Source organism: Saccopteryx bilineata, chromosome 7 (genome assembly GCF_036850765.1).
Source record: "Saccopteryx bilineata isolate mSacBil1 chromosome 7, mSacBil1_pri_phased_curated, whole genome shotgun sequence".
NCBI classification, from domain to species: Eukaryota; Metazoa; Chordata; class Mammalia; order Chiroptera; family Emballonuridae; genus Saccopteryx; species Saccopteryx bilineata.
The window spans coordinates 54,495,776-54,511,145 of record NC_089496.1 but is presented as its reverse complement, the minus strand read 5'-3'; the positions used below and the strand labels follow the sequence as shown (position 1 = coordinate 54,511,145).

The 15,370-nt window shown below is 42.7% G+C and overlaps 1 protein-coding gene across 6 annotated transcripts in view; it reads left to right on the top strand.

Moving 5' to 3' along the window:
* VSTM2A (V-set and transmembrane domain containing 2A) overlaps window positions 1–2,887 on the top strand; it is a 28,361-nt gene extending 25,474 nt beyond the window's left edge. For 2 of the 6 annotated variants that reach the window (XM_066239997.1, XM_066239998.1), the window contains exon 5: window positions 1,585–2,887. In XM_066239997.1, coding sequence (XP_066096094.1) covers window positions 1,585–1,934 — 350 coding nt within the window. In that variant the 3' untranslated portion in view covers window positions 1,935–2,887. The other 4 variants (XM_066240002.1, XM_066239999.1, XM_066240000.1 and 1 more) reach the window with 4 other exon arrangements.
* The last annotated feature ends 12,483 nt before the right edge of the window (window positions 2,888–15,370 follow it).

Sequence of the window (15,370 nt, the reverse complement as noted above, 5' to 3'; positions counted from 1 at the left end):
TAAAGACTGAGAAAGTTCTTCCTCTAAGAGACAAAGCCCAAATGCACCCAATCCCAGAGCTCGTGCCCCGCCCACCAGAGCAGCAGGTCCCAGCAGGGTGGCTCTCCCCGGATTGTAGGCTTAAGCAGCAGGAAAGCAGGTCACGCTGTTAGGTACCAATGTAGGAACAGCCCCATGACCGTAGGGAATGACCCTCACAGAATGAGTGGAAGGTAAGGAGTCTGGATTCCTTCCTCTCTGGGTCCCCTCCACCCCCACCCCCACCCCCACCCCCGCTGCGGAATGGCATTGTTTGAAAACAGACGAACTCCGACCAATTTCCTGGGACTGAAATACTTTGTATGTGTTGTTATTTGCAGTGCATGCCAAGACATTCATGAGCACCAGAGCCAAGCTGGCGAGCTAATTAAATATATATCTATCTATATATATATGTATGTGTTTAAAAAAGCCTAATAAGGAGCGTTGGAAATCCTCAAGATGAGCGAATATCTTATAACTTCTTCCGCAGGTGCCACGATAGCTACAAGCCATGGACTTTCTGTCCTGCTTCTTGTTTGTGGCTTTGTGAAGGGTGCTTTGCTTTAATCTAAAGTGCTGACTTTTTTCCAATATCACTTTCTCTTCTTAAAGCAAAGAGCAAATCGCCTGTAAAATCTACGGAGCGGACAGCAAAGTTGACCCTAAACTCCAAGCACCACTCCGCACTCACTGTAGTCTAATTCCCCGCCACAAAGGAGCGCCTGCTTCCGGAAGCGTAAACGAAGAAGCTGTCACACGCTTTTTTGTTCAATATTTTCTCGGGCAGATCACTGATCTTTCATTTCAAGAGAATTAGTGTGACCATGATAGGACATTTTCTAATAGCAAGATCTTTTTGTTTTTGTTTTTTTTTTCCTTTCCTTTCCTTCTGGCTACGCAAAGCATCGCCTCACTGACCACTCAGGGGTCGGCCGGAACTTCGTCGGAATAGTAAATAATTACTACGGATACCACTGATTTCCTACCGAAAGGACCCGTTATCTGCAAAAAGCAAACAGAGATCAAAAGACTACAGACCACAAACGATCATCAAACAAGAACTCCCGTTTTGGGGGCAAAGAACAAAAATTAATCCACACCTACAAGGAGAACGTTATTTTAAATATGAAATAACAAAAGGAAGATTTCTTTTTTTGAATTTTCCCTTTTTTCCATTGGATTATTTTTTCTCCTTTCTCTTGATTTATAGTTCCTGTTCAATGGTGGCGAGTGCTGATTACGGCCAATCCCTGTCAATCCTGGGAGGTTTATATAAATACATTTTGAGTGTTCTATCTTTCCATGTATTTTAATTCATTTTGCACTTCCTGTATATGCAAACCTGACAAATTCTGTAAATTTGCTTATAGTATGTGTGATATAACTTCAAAATAGATAGACTCTGACCTTCATGCAAGCTGATTTTTATCATTCTATACAAATATATACATATAGATATCTATATGTTGGGTCATCGGCCAACTTGTTTTGATAAAGCACTTGCTGCTCACTTCTGGCTCACAGATGGTGTGAATTTTATAATGCCTTGTTTCACTTCCACAGGTTTGATGGCCACGGGCCATCTCCGCTGGCCTCTGCTTCCTTCTGGAAATGCGTATTCAAAAATTGTATCGGTCTCTGACAAACGAATGACTTTTGTTGCGTGTATGCTTGTTGGGATTTGCTATGTTTCTTTACATACGGTGTTTATTGAGGTTCGAGGGTCTCTTGATCCTAAAGAATGTACAACGCTCTCTGGTTTTGACCGCTTTCCCCCATATCGTCATCGTCATTCCTGTTGTCAGAAAGCTATGCCACTCCTAGAAAATTCACCCGGGAGGGGAACGTGGAGAAGAAAAAGGGGTCGCCATGAGTCCCTGAGTTCGTGGAAGACCACTTTCTTCTGTAGCTGAAGGTGTGCTTCTTTGGACCTTTATGAATTCTTGTCCGTAGCTCTGTCATCCTGTTATTTGCTCCTAATTACACCTTTGTGTCTCCTAGTTAAACATGAAAATTTGGTTGTTGGCGAAACAGAATGTACAAAAAAGATGACAGCCAATTTCTGGTGGAAACAGCTCTCGGGCTTGGTCTTCCCTCGTTGTAAACAGGTCATCATTGTAAAGGTCCCACGCTTAGTCGTGGCCCTATGGTAATTCGGACTATTTTATTCAGAACCGGTTCTCGACTGTGGCAAAGCGTGGCAGGCAGAACTGTTCATGTGTTCCACGTCCACTATGGTAGATACGGGTTGAGATAAAAATGACCGAAGTTTCCCTTCCAGAGAGATCCTTCCGTTTCCTTTTCCTAACAAACCCAGAAGACCATCAGCTCCCGGATGAAGGTTTTAACCTGAGCTGGAAGGCAATGAATACCTCTGCTTTTCAAAGGTAAATGCATCGATTTTTCTGCAATTCAATCACAGGCAATGTGCATATTTTCATAATGTTCTTGACATTCTTTTCTGAGAATCAATGTTTTATGCTAAATCTCTTATTGGCCTTTTTTTTTCCTTAATTTTCGTTCGTCTGGTTTATTATTTCAGTCTCATGAGAAAAATAAAAGGATTTGATTGCACTATTTTATTAACTTAGAAATTTATTTTCTTCCAAAGTTTAAATATTTAAAAATGCATAAAATGATGGTAAGAAATATTATTTATGAAGTCTACCTGGGCTTTAAAGGTTAAAGACATTCAGGCGTAAATGAGTATACTGATTCAAATTCAGTCAGGCTGGACACACCCACCATGTAATTTATTTTTATCCAAAGTTCAGGCCATGAGACTGGTTTAAGTCTAAAGCAAGATAGATCTGTATCTGTATCAATATTGTTTACCATGCTCGCTTGTAATAAAGGACATGTGCTAGCTTGGGACAAACTCTCACTAGACTCATTGCGTCAGTGTCTAAAACAAGACGTCTTTGTCACTATGCCACCCAAGAGTCTGACTCACTGGTTTCTTTGGGTGGGTGGGGACATGGCACGGTTTCTTCCTACTCAGAAGTGAATGCAGACCCTTAAGTATTGGAATAGAAGCTATAACAAATGAAGGTAATCATCTAGTCATTTTCACCTTAGATCACATCCCTCTGGGACTACTACTTTGTACGCAACTAGGACAACAGAAACAAATAAAATATTGAAAAATAAGTTCTCTGACTTTCTCGACCTTGATTTCCAAGGTTATGTGCTACTGTTTTTCCAAGAGAGGACATCATAAAAAGTTGAAATTGCTTACGTGAATTCAAGTGAACTCAGTTGGTTCGTTCGAAAAGACTTAAAAAGTGCTTAGAAATGCCACAATGCAAATGAGAACACTTGAGGGTTACACAGGATTCAAAAAAAATACATCGTCAGCAGGACCTGTGGTGGCGCAGTGGATAAAGCGTCAACCTGGAATGCTGAGGTCGCCGGTTCAAAACACTGGGCTCTCCTGGTCAAGGCATATATGGAAGTTGATGCTTCCTGCTCCTCCTCCCCTTCTCTCTCTCTCTCTCTCTCTCTCTCTCTCTCATTCCTCTCTAAAATGAATATATGTGTGTGTATATATATACATATATATATGTATATATATATATATCATCATCACCTAAAACCAAAGGTCTTAATCTGAGTTAGTAAGTTGGTGAAGTCCATGAACCCACTGAAACTATATGCATATTTCTGTATATACGCACATCAGTGATTTTCAACAGGTGTGCTGCAAGAGTTTTTAAGACATGCAATACCTGATTATTTAGTCAGGGGCACTGACTTCTTTTCCTTTAAAATTGACAAATAAAAAAAATGACAACAGCCAATATAACAATAGCTGTCCAGAGTGGGTGAATCAAAATTATGCTTATTCTTTTGGTCAGATAAGCAAAAAAATATATATGACACATTTTTTTGGTGTGCCTCAGAATTTTAGTAATTAGTTTATGTGTGCCATGAGATGAACGAGGTCGAAAATTGCTGGTGTCCATCAATGGTCCTTCACATTCATTGATTCTGAAACGGATTAGATTGTGATTTGCTTACCTAAGAGAAGAATGCTTCGGTGCTTTTGAGCACCTGCAAGGAACTATTATCATTTTGAACTAGTTTGCCTTAAAGTTCTTGGAAACCAAACATGTTTAGGGAAATAGTGTGTGTGTATATATTTGGCAAAGAAAACATATATTTTTAAGCCGCTTTATATTCCTCATAGACAGCATGGAATAACAGATATGGGCTGATGTTTGTTGAATCTTTCGAACAAATTTTAACGAGCTTAAAAAGTAACTTTACAAAATATACACAGATACCATTCGAATAAGTGGTCCTGGTATTGATACTCTATAAAGGATAAAATATTAAATATTAAAACTTGGTGATGGCTTCTATAATAAAAATAATAATTGCAAAAGGAAATGTAACCTGTCATAAATAATACTTAAAGTCTGATGATTGTATCTTAGAATTAAGACTACGGAAGCTACAAAATACACGTGCACATCATTTTAAACGAACAACTTTTTTTTTTTTTTTAATAAATTTTTATTAATGGTAATGGGATGACATTAATAAATCAGGGTACATATATTCAAAGAAAACATGTCTAGGTTATTTTGTCATCAAATTATGTTGCAAACCCCTCGCCCAAAGTCAGATTGTCCTCCGTCACCCTCCATCTAGTTCTCTGTGCCCCTCCCCCTCCCCCTAACTCTCTCCCTCCCTCCCTCCCTCCCATGTCCTCCCTCCCCCCCCACCCTTGGTAACCACCACACTCTTGTCCATGTCTCTTATAAACGAACAACTTAAATGATCTCAGTTACAGGATCTCTTGTTAGTTAGCAGTGCAAGTCTATCATTCAGGGAGTGTCATAAACTTTATAGTTTTATCGATGAAACTATAGCTGTCTGTCCTAAGGGATAGACAGAGAATAAACCCTCAAAGACAAGAAAATATATGACAGTAACAAGTTGCAAGAAGAAAACCCAGCAAGAGGAGAGAGTAGGTTGTGGCCCTCTAAGTGGTCAGGGGAGGCTGCTCTGGGGACGCGGCATTTCAGAGAAACTTGAGTGACAAGTAACAAGACAAGGAAGCTCTAGGCTTGGGCAGAACTCCCAAAGCGAAGTCCATCGAGTCTGACTAATAGACGAGGTAGACGGCCAGTGCCCAGCAGATAAGGGGAGGAAAGCATGGGAAGAAATCAGATGAGGGGAAGCCCAAGTCCCAGCCAGGGACAGAGGGGCAGGACGGACCTTGTGCCGCTGTCATTGAGAGCTCCTATTCTGAGTTAGGACACAGGCTCTCTCTCCACGGCTGACATCTGACTGTGTGTAGCGGAACTGGTCAGCAAGACTCCTTTGGGAACAGCAATGGAATCTTTCTAATAGTCAAGTTATACTTCTGTCTGGAAGCTGTCGGGGTGTGTTAGGCACGAGGGAATTTTAACTCCATGTTTTAATGCTGTTTTACAATTGATCATTTTTGAGGAGGAAAAAGGAGGATCCGCAGCTTCCATGGGACCACTTTCAGCAGAAGACTGCACTACTTTCAATAATGACAAATGCTGCTTGAAATACAGACGGGATTATTTAAATGGGAAGGCAGCTACGCTCACCACTACACCACCGACGCTAAGATTTTATAAATTGAAAGCCCAAGCAAATCGGAAGAGAAGAGATTCACCCTGAGACTCTTGTTGGGAAGACACTGTCATTAAGAAGGTAGAAAGCAGGGGAGAGAATTAACTACCTGTACACAGAAAGAAAGACAGTGATTGAAAAATCAGAAAGTAAGATCCTAAAGCTTTCCAGAAAACAATAGATTAAAAAGTACAGTGGGGAAAAAACGTTATTTTATACTTAGTCAATAAAATATATATATATTTTATTGAACTCGTTATTTTTTATCCTATTTTATTAATTTTAATGCAGTGACATTGATAAATCAGGGTACATATGTTCTGAGAAAACATCTCCAGATTATTTTGACATTGGATTATGTTGCATACCCCTCACCCAAAGTCAAATTGTCTTCCGTCACCTTCTATCTGGTTTTCTTTGTGCCCCTCCCCTCCCCCACCCCCTCTCTCTCCTTCCTCACCCCCTCCCCACACCCTACCCCAACCCCCTTTACCATCATATTCTTGTTCATGTCTCTGAGTCTCAATTTTATGTCCCATCTATGTATGGATTCATATAGTTCTTAGTTTTTTCTGATTTACTTTTTTTCACTCAGTATAATGTTATCAAGGTCCATCTATGTTGCTGTAAATGATCCAATGTCATCATTTCTTATGGCTGAGTAGTAGTCCATAGTATATATGTACCAAAGCTTTTTAATCCACTCGTCCTCTGAAGAACACCATAGAACTGTTCCAAAAGGAGAAATGCACCTTCATGTTTATGGCAGCATTGTTCACAATAGCGAAGATCTGGAAACAGCTCAAATTATATTTTTATTGTTAAAGATGCACACATCTTTCTGAGATAGTCAAGGCTGGTGAAATATAGCTTGTATCTATTCTTGAAAGCTCTGCTTTACCAATATACTCCAACTCAGATAGGAACCAAATACGATGTTAAAAATTAACAGGCATGACACAAACGGTCTGCCATAAGAGACTGTATTTAACGTAAGGAATCGCTAAATATTGTCTTGTATTCTGCTGCGAATGAAAAGAAACTGAAGTTTCGCCTAACAACATTTACCCTTATTTTGTACTTGCAGTGAAATGCACTCTAATACTTTCTGTCTTGTTCTCTTAAAACTTGTCACAAACCGTTAAATTGGTTTAACAACCCACAATTTGAAAAAAAGAAAATCAGTTGTATTTTTTTTCCCAGAACGTAATGCGAATGGCAAGAATAATTAAATGACAGTGTATAATACAAAACAATAATTTGAGTTCTAAACTCTTATTTTTTTTTTTTAAATCAGGAAGTCAGAGATGATCTAAGAAGAGAAAGGTGCATTCTTTGTCCTCTGCTAGTGTGACACGACTTGTGTTGTGGGGAGGGGAGTGATACAGGACCTTGTGTCCGATGTTCTGTTCGGGTTTTTATCTTTCTCTTTTCTCAAGCCCCTTTCTACGGGTTTGCGATATCCCTACCCCTAGTTACACAAGGTGAGGTTCTCCAGAAAACATTTTCTTCCCCAAAGCTTCGAGAAACTACTGATGAGTAGCATGCCGGCATATCGGCAGTCCCCAGACACCGGAGAAGGGTCCGAAGACAAGGGAGGGGTGATATTTCATTACTAGAAAAAGGGCATGGGTCGTGACTGTCAGGATCAACCTTAGAAAGGTCCTCAGAATCATCTGACCCACTGAGGAACAGCTGGTTAACTGTGCAGTCTCCATGTCAGGATCAACCTTAGAAAGGTCAATCATCTGACCCACTGAGGAACAGCTGGTTAACTGTGCAGTCTCCAGGGAGGACACCGAAGAGAGGGGTTACCTCCTTCTTTGATGGTTCAGAAGAAAGCTGAGTCCTGAGTCTGGGTTACCATAAACACGGGTGCTGAGTGCGAGGATAGCTAGCTGCTTCCCGGAGCAAATCACCAGAGCTCCTTACGCCTGTCATGACGTTAACAACTGGGTAGGTTTCTACTTTCTTGGAATTAAAATAAATAAAAGGATTTTTTTTTAACCTGGCAGGAATGAAAGTGTCCCTCTACCATCTCGCCTATAAATGCCATTGACTTCCCAGGTCTGACCCTCAACGTCGTCTTCCCACTAGTTTTCCCCTTGGACACCCTATTGGTGGCATCGTACTGAGGGAGCAGGATGAAACAGCACCCTGAAGGCCTTAATAAAATGTGTGTGTGTGTGTGTGTGTGTGTATATACACAGTGTGTTCATAAAGTCATGGTGCACTTTTGACCGGTCACAGGAAAGCAACAAAAGACGATAGAAATGTGAAGTCTGCACCAAATAAAAGGAAAACTCTCCCAGTTTCATACTATTCAGTGCAGTTCGATGTGGGCTCACGCACAGATTTTTTAGGGCTCCTTAGGTAGCTATCCCGTATAGCCTCTACAGACTCGTCACTGACTGATGGCCTACCAGAACGGGGTTTCTCCACCAAACTGCCGGTTTCCTTCAACTGCTTATCCCACCGAGTCATGTTATTCCTATGTGGTGGCGCTTCGTTATAAACGCACCGATATTCACGTTGCACTTTGGTCACGGATTCGAATTTAGCGAGCCACAGAACACACTGAACTTTCCTCTGTACTTTCCACATCTCAACTGGCATGGCTGTGGGCTGCTCCCCTGTATACACAGTGTTATGTCATCATCTGTGCATGCGCACATGCTGCCACATCATCCTACAGAAACTGGGAGAGTTTTCCTTTTATTTGGTGCAGATTTCACATTTCTTTCGTCTTTTGTTGCTTTCCTGTGACCAGTCTAAAGTGCACCATGACTTTATGGACACACTGTATACATATACACACACACACACACACACACACACACACACACATATACACACACTAAGGAACTATAAAAAATGGGGGGATCGTGAGCGTGATGGCTTTAAGCATACTTTAACTACCCAAGGAAGTCATCGCCCCAGTCTTGCACACACTGTTCCCGTGACTAGAAACATGGCATGCCCTCCAGCTCGTTCCCTTGTTAACAAACCTGACAAGGACAGTGAGGAGGGACGATCACAGACTGACCTAACTCATAACCAGAGGCGCCAAGTCCTCCACAGAACAGACACAAAGCAGACCCAGCAATGGAGAGCAAGCCCACCAGGCAGAACAAACAAGTTTCATTTCAGGAATGCGAAGGAGGGAAAACCGGCAATGAGCTGCTCAAGGGTCTTCCAGCGGAGCCCCAGAAGCGGACAGTGAGCCTGGGACTCAGTGTCACTGATTTACCTGAGAGGCTGCAGAGCCCCCAGCAGAGGAGGAGGAGGAGGAAGTAAGACAGGGAAAGGCAGGCAGGGTGTGTTTGCCAAGCCACTCGACAGGGTGGGCTTCCTGCGTTCCCTCCCACGGGGCGCTGAGCGAGCCACGTGAAGCACGCACCGCGGGCTTATCCCATCCGAAGGAGAACCAGGAGAATTTCCACACCAGCTCCTGCCAGTCATTGGCAGTGGTTGCCAGTCCTCCGGGGTGGAGGAGGAAGGCAGTGGGATGGTTCATGGCGGGCACTGTAAGCTCACCTACGCATGAGCACAGGAGCCTTCTGAGACTTCCAGGACGGACTTTGGGAAGAGAGCTGCAGACACCGGGCTGGCAGTGGGGAAGTTAGTCTCCTGAAAAGCTGAGACCCATTGGAAACAGACCACAAGTTTCTGCTACAACATTAACAGAACACAAGGGAAAAGCATGCGTATAGTTCAGTGGGTGAAAGAAAGGTGTTTGAGGAAAATCAATGCCCGTTCATGATTAGAAACTCTTAGAAAACTTGGGATACAAAGGTCCTTCCTTACCTGGGTAACGGGTATTTTCAAAACAGTTGCAGCCAACCCTGTACGTACTGCATTAGGACACCTTGGGTAGTTTTTCTTTTACAGTCAGAAATGAGGAACAAGACTAGAAGGTTCACATCTCACATACACGGAGATAATGTCTGGAGAAGCATTTTCCTTTTTTTTTGTATTCTTCTAAAGCTGGAAACGGGGAGAGACAGTCAGACAGACTCCCGCATGCGCCCAACCGGGATCCACCCAGCACGCCCACCAGGGGCGAAGCTCTGCCCACCAGGGGGTGATCTTCTGCCCCTCCGGGGCGTCGCTCTGCTGCGACCAGAGCCACTCTAGTGCCTGGGGCAGAGGCCAAGGAGCCATCCCCAGCGCCCAGGCCATCTTTGCTCCAATGGAGCCTCAGCTGCGGAAGGGGAAGAGAGAGACAGAGAGGAAGGAGGGGGGGGTGGAGAAGCAAATGGGCGCTTCTCCTATGTGCCCTGGCCGGGAATCGAACCCGGGTCCCCTGCACGCCAGGCCGACGCTCTACCTCTGAGCCAACCGGCCAGGGCCCGGAGAAGCATTTTCATGATTCATAATTGGAAAGAACACAAATGACCATTAGTAGAAGAATATCAAAATAAAAGGATACACTAGGGCTGTTTATAGTGTTACGGATGGCTCTGAACGCCATAATTAGTACTTGATTGATGAAAGACATAAGGTAGTACATATGGCGAGATGCTGTGTGACAAAACTCAGAATCTAAAACTGAATCAGTGTCTGACGTGTGCTAGGAAATTCCTTCCAAAATGCAGAAATATGCCGTACCTTGTCCTTCATGACACTAACAAACAGTCCCATGTTCCCTGAGCCTGTTGGATTTTGGAAACAGTACGTACTACAACTGCTCTGATTCATTTATTAAGGGACCTGAAAGTTGGCTAGGTTTGAGTGTAAACCAGAGGAAGAGAAGACCTTTCATCTGGTCCTGGCCATGAAGGAAGTATCAATAGCTCTGCCCATCAACACCCAGAACCCTACAGGTCCAATAGTGTGCATGTCCCTTGTTCATTTCAGGATTCTCAATGGGGCCTTCTGAAAAGCTTGCTAGGAGAAGCATTTCAAACATCACTAGACTTTTGTAGGAAAGCCATGACTTTGGTGGCACGTTGCTCAGCTACTTAAAAAAAAAAAACATTAGGCCCTGGCCGGTTGGCTCAGTGGTAGAGCGTCAGCCTGGCGTGTAGAAGTCCCGGGTTCGATTCCCGACCAGGGCAGACAGGAGAAGCGCCCATCTGCTTCTCCACCCCTCCCCCTCTCCTTCCTCTCTGTCTCTCTCTTCCCCTCCCACAGCGAGGCTCCATTGGAGCAAAGATGGCCCGGGCACTGGGGATGGCTCCTTGGCCTCTGCCCCAGGCACTAGAGTGGCTCTGGTCGCAACAGAGCGACGCCCCGGAGGGGCAGAGCTTCGCCCCTGGTGGGCGTGCCGGGTGGATCCCGGTCGGGCACATGCGGGAGTCTGTCTGACTGTCTCTCCCCGTTTCCAGCTTCAGAAAAATACAAAAAAATAAAAAATAAAAAATAAATAAAAAATAAAAAATAAATTTAAAAAGAAACATTAACCGCTACCCCCGGGTAGAGATGAAATAAATACGGGGACACCAGGCAATAGCGTGACCTATCGGGACTTAGGGCTGTCTATGAAGTACAGCAAACACCACGGCAGTCCACCAGCCAACAGAAGGCAGGAAGGAAGTCTCTGAGAAGACCCTGGAAGCACGAGCAATTGCAGGAAACGTCACACACACACACAGGGGGCTTCCTTTGCTCACCATGCCGCCCTTCCTCAATCAACCCTCGCTACAGTCTCATGAGGAAGTAGTTACTCCATAAAGGACAGAGTTTCAGTTCAACTTACGGATAATTTTGCAGCCAGAAAAATGTTTTTTAAAGATATTTACGGGTTCGATTCCCGGCCAGGGCACACAGGAGAAGCGCCCATCTGCTTCTCCACCCCTCCCCCTCTCCTTCCTCTCTGTCTCTCTCTTCCCCTCCCGCAGCCAAGGCTCCATTGGAGCAGAGATGGCCCGGGCGCTGGGGATGGCTCTGTGGCCTCTGCCTCAGGCGCTAGAGTGGCTCTGGTCGCAATATGGCGACGCCCAGGATGGGCAGAGCATCGCCCCCTGGTGGGCAGAGCGTCGCCCCTGGTGGGCAGAGCGTCGCCCCTGGTGGGCGTGCCGGGTGGATCCCGGTCGGGCGCATGCGGGAGTCTGTCTGACTGTCTCTCCCCGTTTCCAGCTTCAGAAAAATGAAAAAAAAAAAAAAAAAAAAAAATTTAGAAGACGTGTGAAAGCTTGAAATATACGACAACAGAACCTTGACAATCAAAACAATACACATCTGTGTTGGCGCAGAGAGGAGGTGCCTAGCAGCAGATGGGACGAACAGCATCCCAGATTTATTCTATAAGCAAACTTGGAATCATTGATTAATTATTTGGGGACTAAAAGCAAAATAAAGTGAAGAAAGAGTAAGTTAAACGCCAGTATAAAACTTAAAAGTTTATGTAGGTAAAAATCCAAAAGCAAAAAAAAAAAAAAAAAGGCTTAAGGGGAAAACTGTTTCAACATACGTGACGTACCCAAATCAACAGCCTTCGGTAGTTTTTAAAACTTAAATCAGGAAGCAAACGAAAAGAAAAATCTCAGTTTAAAAAGGGGCAAAGAATCAAAAATTTTTGAGAGAAAAAAAATAGAAATAGCCCAAAAATCATGAAAATATGTACTCACTAAAAACTTTTTTTAAAAAAAAGCAATAACAATAAGACCAGCACTCTGTAAACAGAAACCCGAATTTGAGGAAAATGGATATTCTTAAATGTTACAGAACAAGAAAGAAATGGTACAAATTATATTCTTGATCAAAGAAGGTAAAATTGTCCATTTAAATGAACCAGAGGCTAAGGAAACAGAATAAAGATAAACACAAAGATGATGAGTTATAGAAGAGAAAGACCTGAGAGAGCAAATAAGTAATGAGTAATAAGAGGCAAGATTCTGGGTGAGAGACTCAGAAAAAAAAAAAAAAAGAACTAGAAAATAATAAAATGTTAAGACATATCGAGAGACCAGACACAAAGATTTTCACAAGAATACGACACACAAGTTTATGATCATCTGGGGTAGGTTCAGTGGCATGGAAAGTTGAAAGGGAGAAGCCACCGCTGGCCACCTGATGGAGGCATGCCTCCTCTGAGAACCAAGGTCTCCACATCAGCAGAGTTGAAAAGGGACGGAAAGCAGAAATGGGTTATGATTATGAGAATATGACCAGCCAGCCCCACTGCCGGCCGGCCGTGGTTCCGGGCACCCGTGAGCAGGCTTGGGAAAAAGCAGCCCCATCTCTCAGATGCTGGTTCCAATCATTCGCCCTCTTTCTGCGTGTTGACACTAATGAGGGCATCACCGCGTGGTCAGGAGGCCATGTCTTTGTCTTACTGGGGCAGCTGCTTCTGAGGGAAGGGGCACACAGGGGCACCAGAGACCGTCTGGTCTGTGCGCTTGCACGCCTTGGCACGCTTCTGCTGGGGAATGGCCCCGTGATCGGGGCCAACGTTGGGACGACAGGGTTGGCAGCAACATCACCCCAGGGAAGAAAACTCTTAGGCAAAATGCTTGAGTGTTCCAGGCAGAACAAACAGTCATCCTCTCCACGATGGAAAGAATCCAACGACATCAACTGCTGCCTACCAGGTCTTCCTGGGAACGGTGCCAGGTCACAAGCTCACCACGGTCTCTACTGTGGGCGACCTGGCACACAGCCGTGGGCAGCCTGGGCGCAGGGAAGCCCCATCACGGAGCCCAGGCGCCTGCATTAGTGTGAGAGGGAATAAGGTCATGTAACCGAAGGGTATCATTGGGCTGAGGAAATACCGCTTACCCCAGGTGACCACCACTCCCTTCCTCCGACTCACTTTGGACTCTGTATTTCAGGTTCCTGTCATAGTGAAGTTACATTGTTGATCTGAGATCTTTCTTGTTTCTTCAGGTGGGGCTGGGTGGTGAACATACAATACAATGACACAAACAGATGACGTGTTTAAAAATGGTGCCCCGGAACCCTGTGTAATTTTACTAACCCATGTCACCCTAATTCACTCAATTTAAAAAAATAAAAATAATGATCACCTCCTTCGACCAAAAAAAAAAAAATGTAATAAAGTTCAAAATTGTTTAAAAATACCTCTTGGTAAATTTTATTTCTTTTCTGTTTTCTTTTTTTAAAATTGAATTTATTGGGGTGACACCCAAACCCCATGAAGTTTCATTTGAAAGATACTTTCTCAATAAAATAAATGAAATCTCTCTTAAACGGACAACAAAACACGTGATATTAACATTTAAATACGGTCAACACCTTCATTTCGCTGGGAAAGAGCCAGCATCCTGATTACTGCTTTTTGACATTGAACATTGATCTGATAATCGAGTTAGTGCGAAACACAAAAATAAGAAACAAAAACTGTAGGGAAGAATATAATTATCATAATTTGGAGGCAAATGATTATCTGCTGTAAAGCACAAGAGGAGAAAGATAGAAGATAAATATTAATTTACCAAAACAGCACGTTGCCCTATGCCAGCTAGAAAAATATAACAGAAAAGGAAATGTATTTGCATTGAGAACAGGAACAAATTAAATAAAAAGAACAATATCAAGAAAGATGGCAGACCTAAATGAATTAAACTGAAAAAAAAAAATAGAACAATTACTGAGGACACAAAAGAAAATTAATCAATTGGAAACCGTATGGTGTTCGGGAAGGAGGCTTTATCAAGATGACATCCTTCCCATAGCCACCCGTTTCCAAATGTATCCTAGCTAAGTTTTTGTTTTGTTTCCTTTTGGCTTTTGCAAGTTTGCCAAATCACTTTAGACTTAATCTTAGAGAAGAGATGGAGAAAATAGCCCCAGGAAAGTTTGAAAAAGTAATGAATGGAACATTAACCTCCCAGATAATGAAAGCACAATAATTAAAATAAGGCGATTTGGGTCCAAATATTGACAGGAAGATAAATGGATCACAATGAACACTGCAGAAACGGACCCAAGTGTACATCAACATAACGCATGGAATTATTCGGTCAGTAAGTATGATTTGATCAAAAGGGGGTTGCACAGTCCCTGTTCCCTGTGAATTCATGAGTATTTTAGGTGGATTAGATAATTAAATTTAAAAATGACAAATGAAAATATTGGCCTAAGCGTAAAGCATTGTAAGTATGCAATTATGAAGGAACACAGTCAGTGATAAAATAAATGGAAATACAAAATTTCCGTGAGATCATTCTTGAAAGGTAACAGCTTGAAAAAAACAGCAGGAGAAAAGAAACAAATTTGGTAGATTATAGCCGTAACATTTAAGGAGATATTAAATATGGGGAAAAAAAGACATTAACACCCCAGTTGAAAAACTGAGTTACAGGCAAATAGCTATTAGACAAAAGGGGGGGGAAAAGAAGAGTTAAGGTAAGAAAAAGTGATAAAAACAAGTGCTATAAGGGAAATTAAAATCCTAAGAGAACACTTTTCATAAAGCTATGCAAATACATTTGAAAATATAAACTTGGTAGAAATATATAGAAATTACATATTCTTTTCATCAACTCAGTACCCTGTGGCCATATATTGCCCAGGTGACCCTTGCTGTTTAGAATTGTAGAGAAAATATTTGAAGCCAAATTAATTTTATCTCTGGACTGGTTGACTGCTATTTCCCCCAAAAGCTTTGAGGACCTGTATTTCTTTGTCTGTTTATTTTATTTTTCTTGTATTATGAACATTAAAATTATTGTGAAGGTATTTTTCTCACCTGAATTACCTGTTCAACCTTAATTGAAATATTCCTACATTCCTGTCATTTAATTTATCATTAAAATATGTCCACACAACT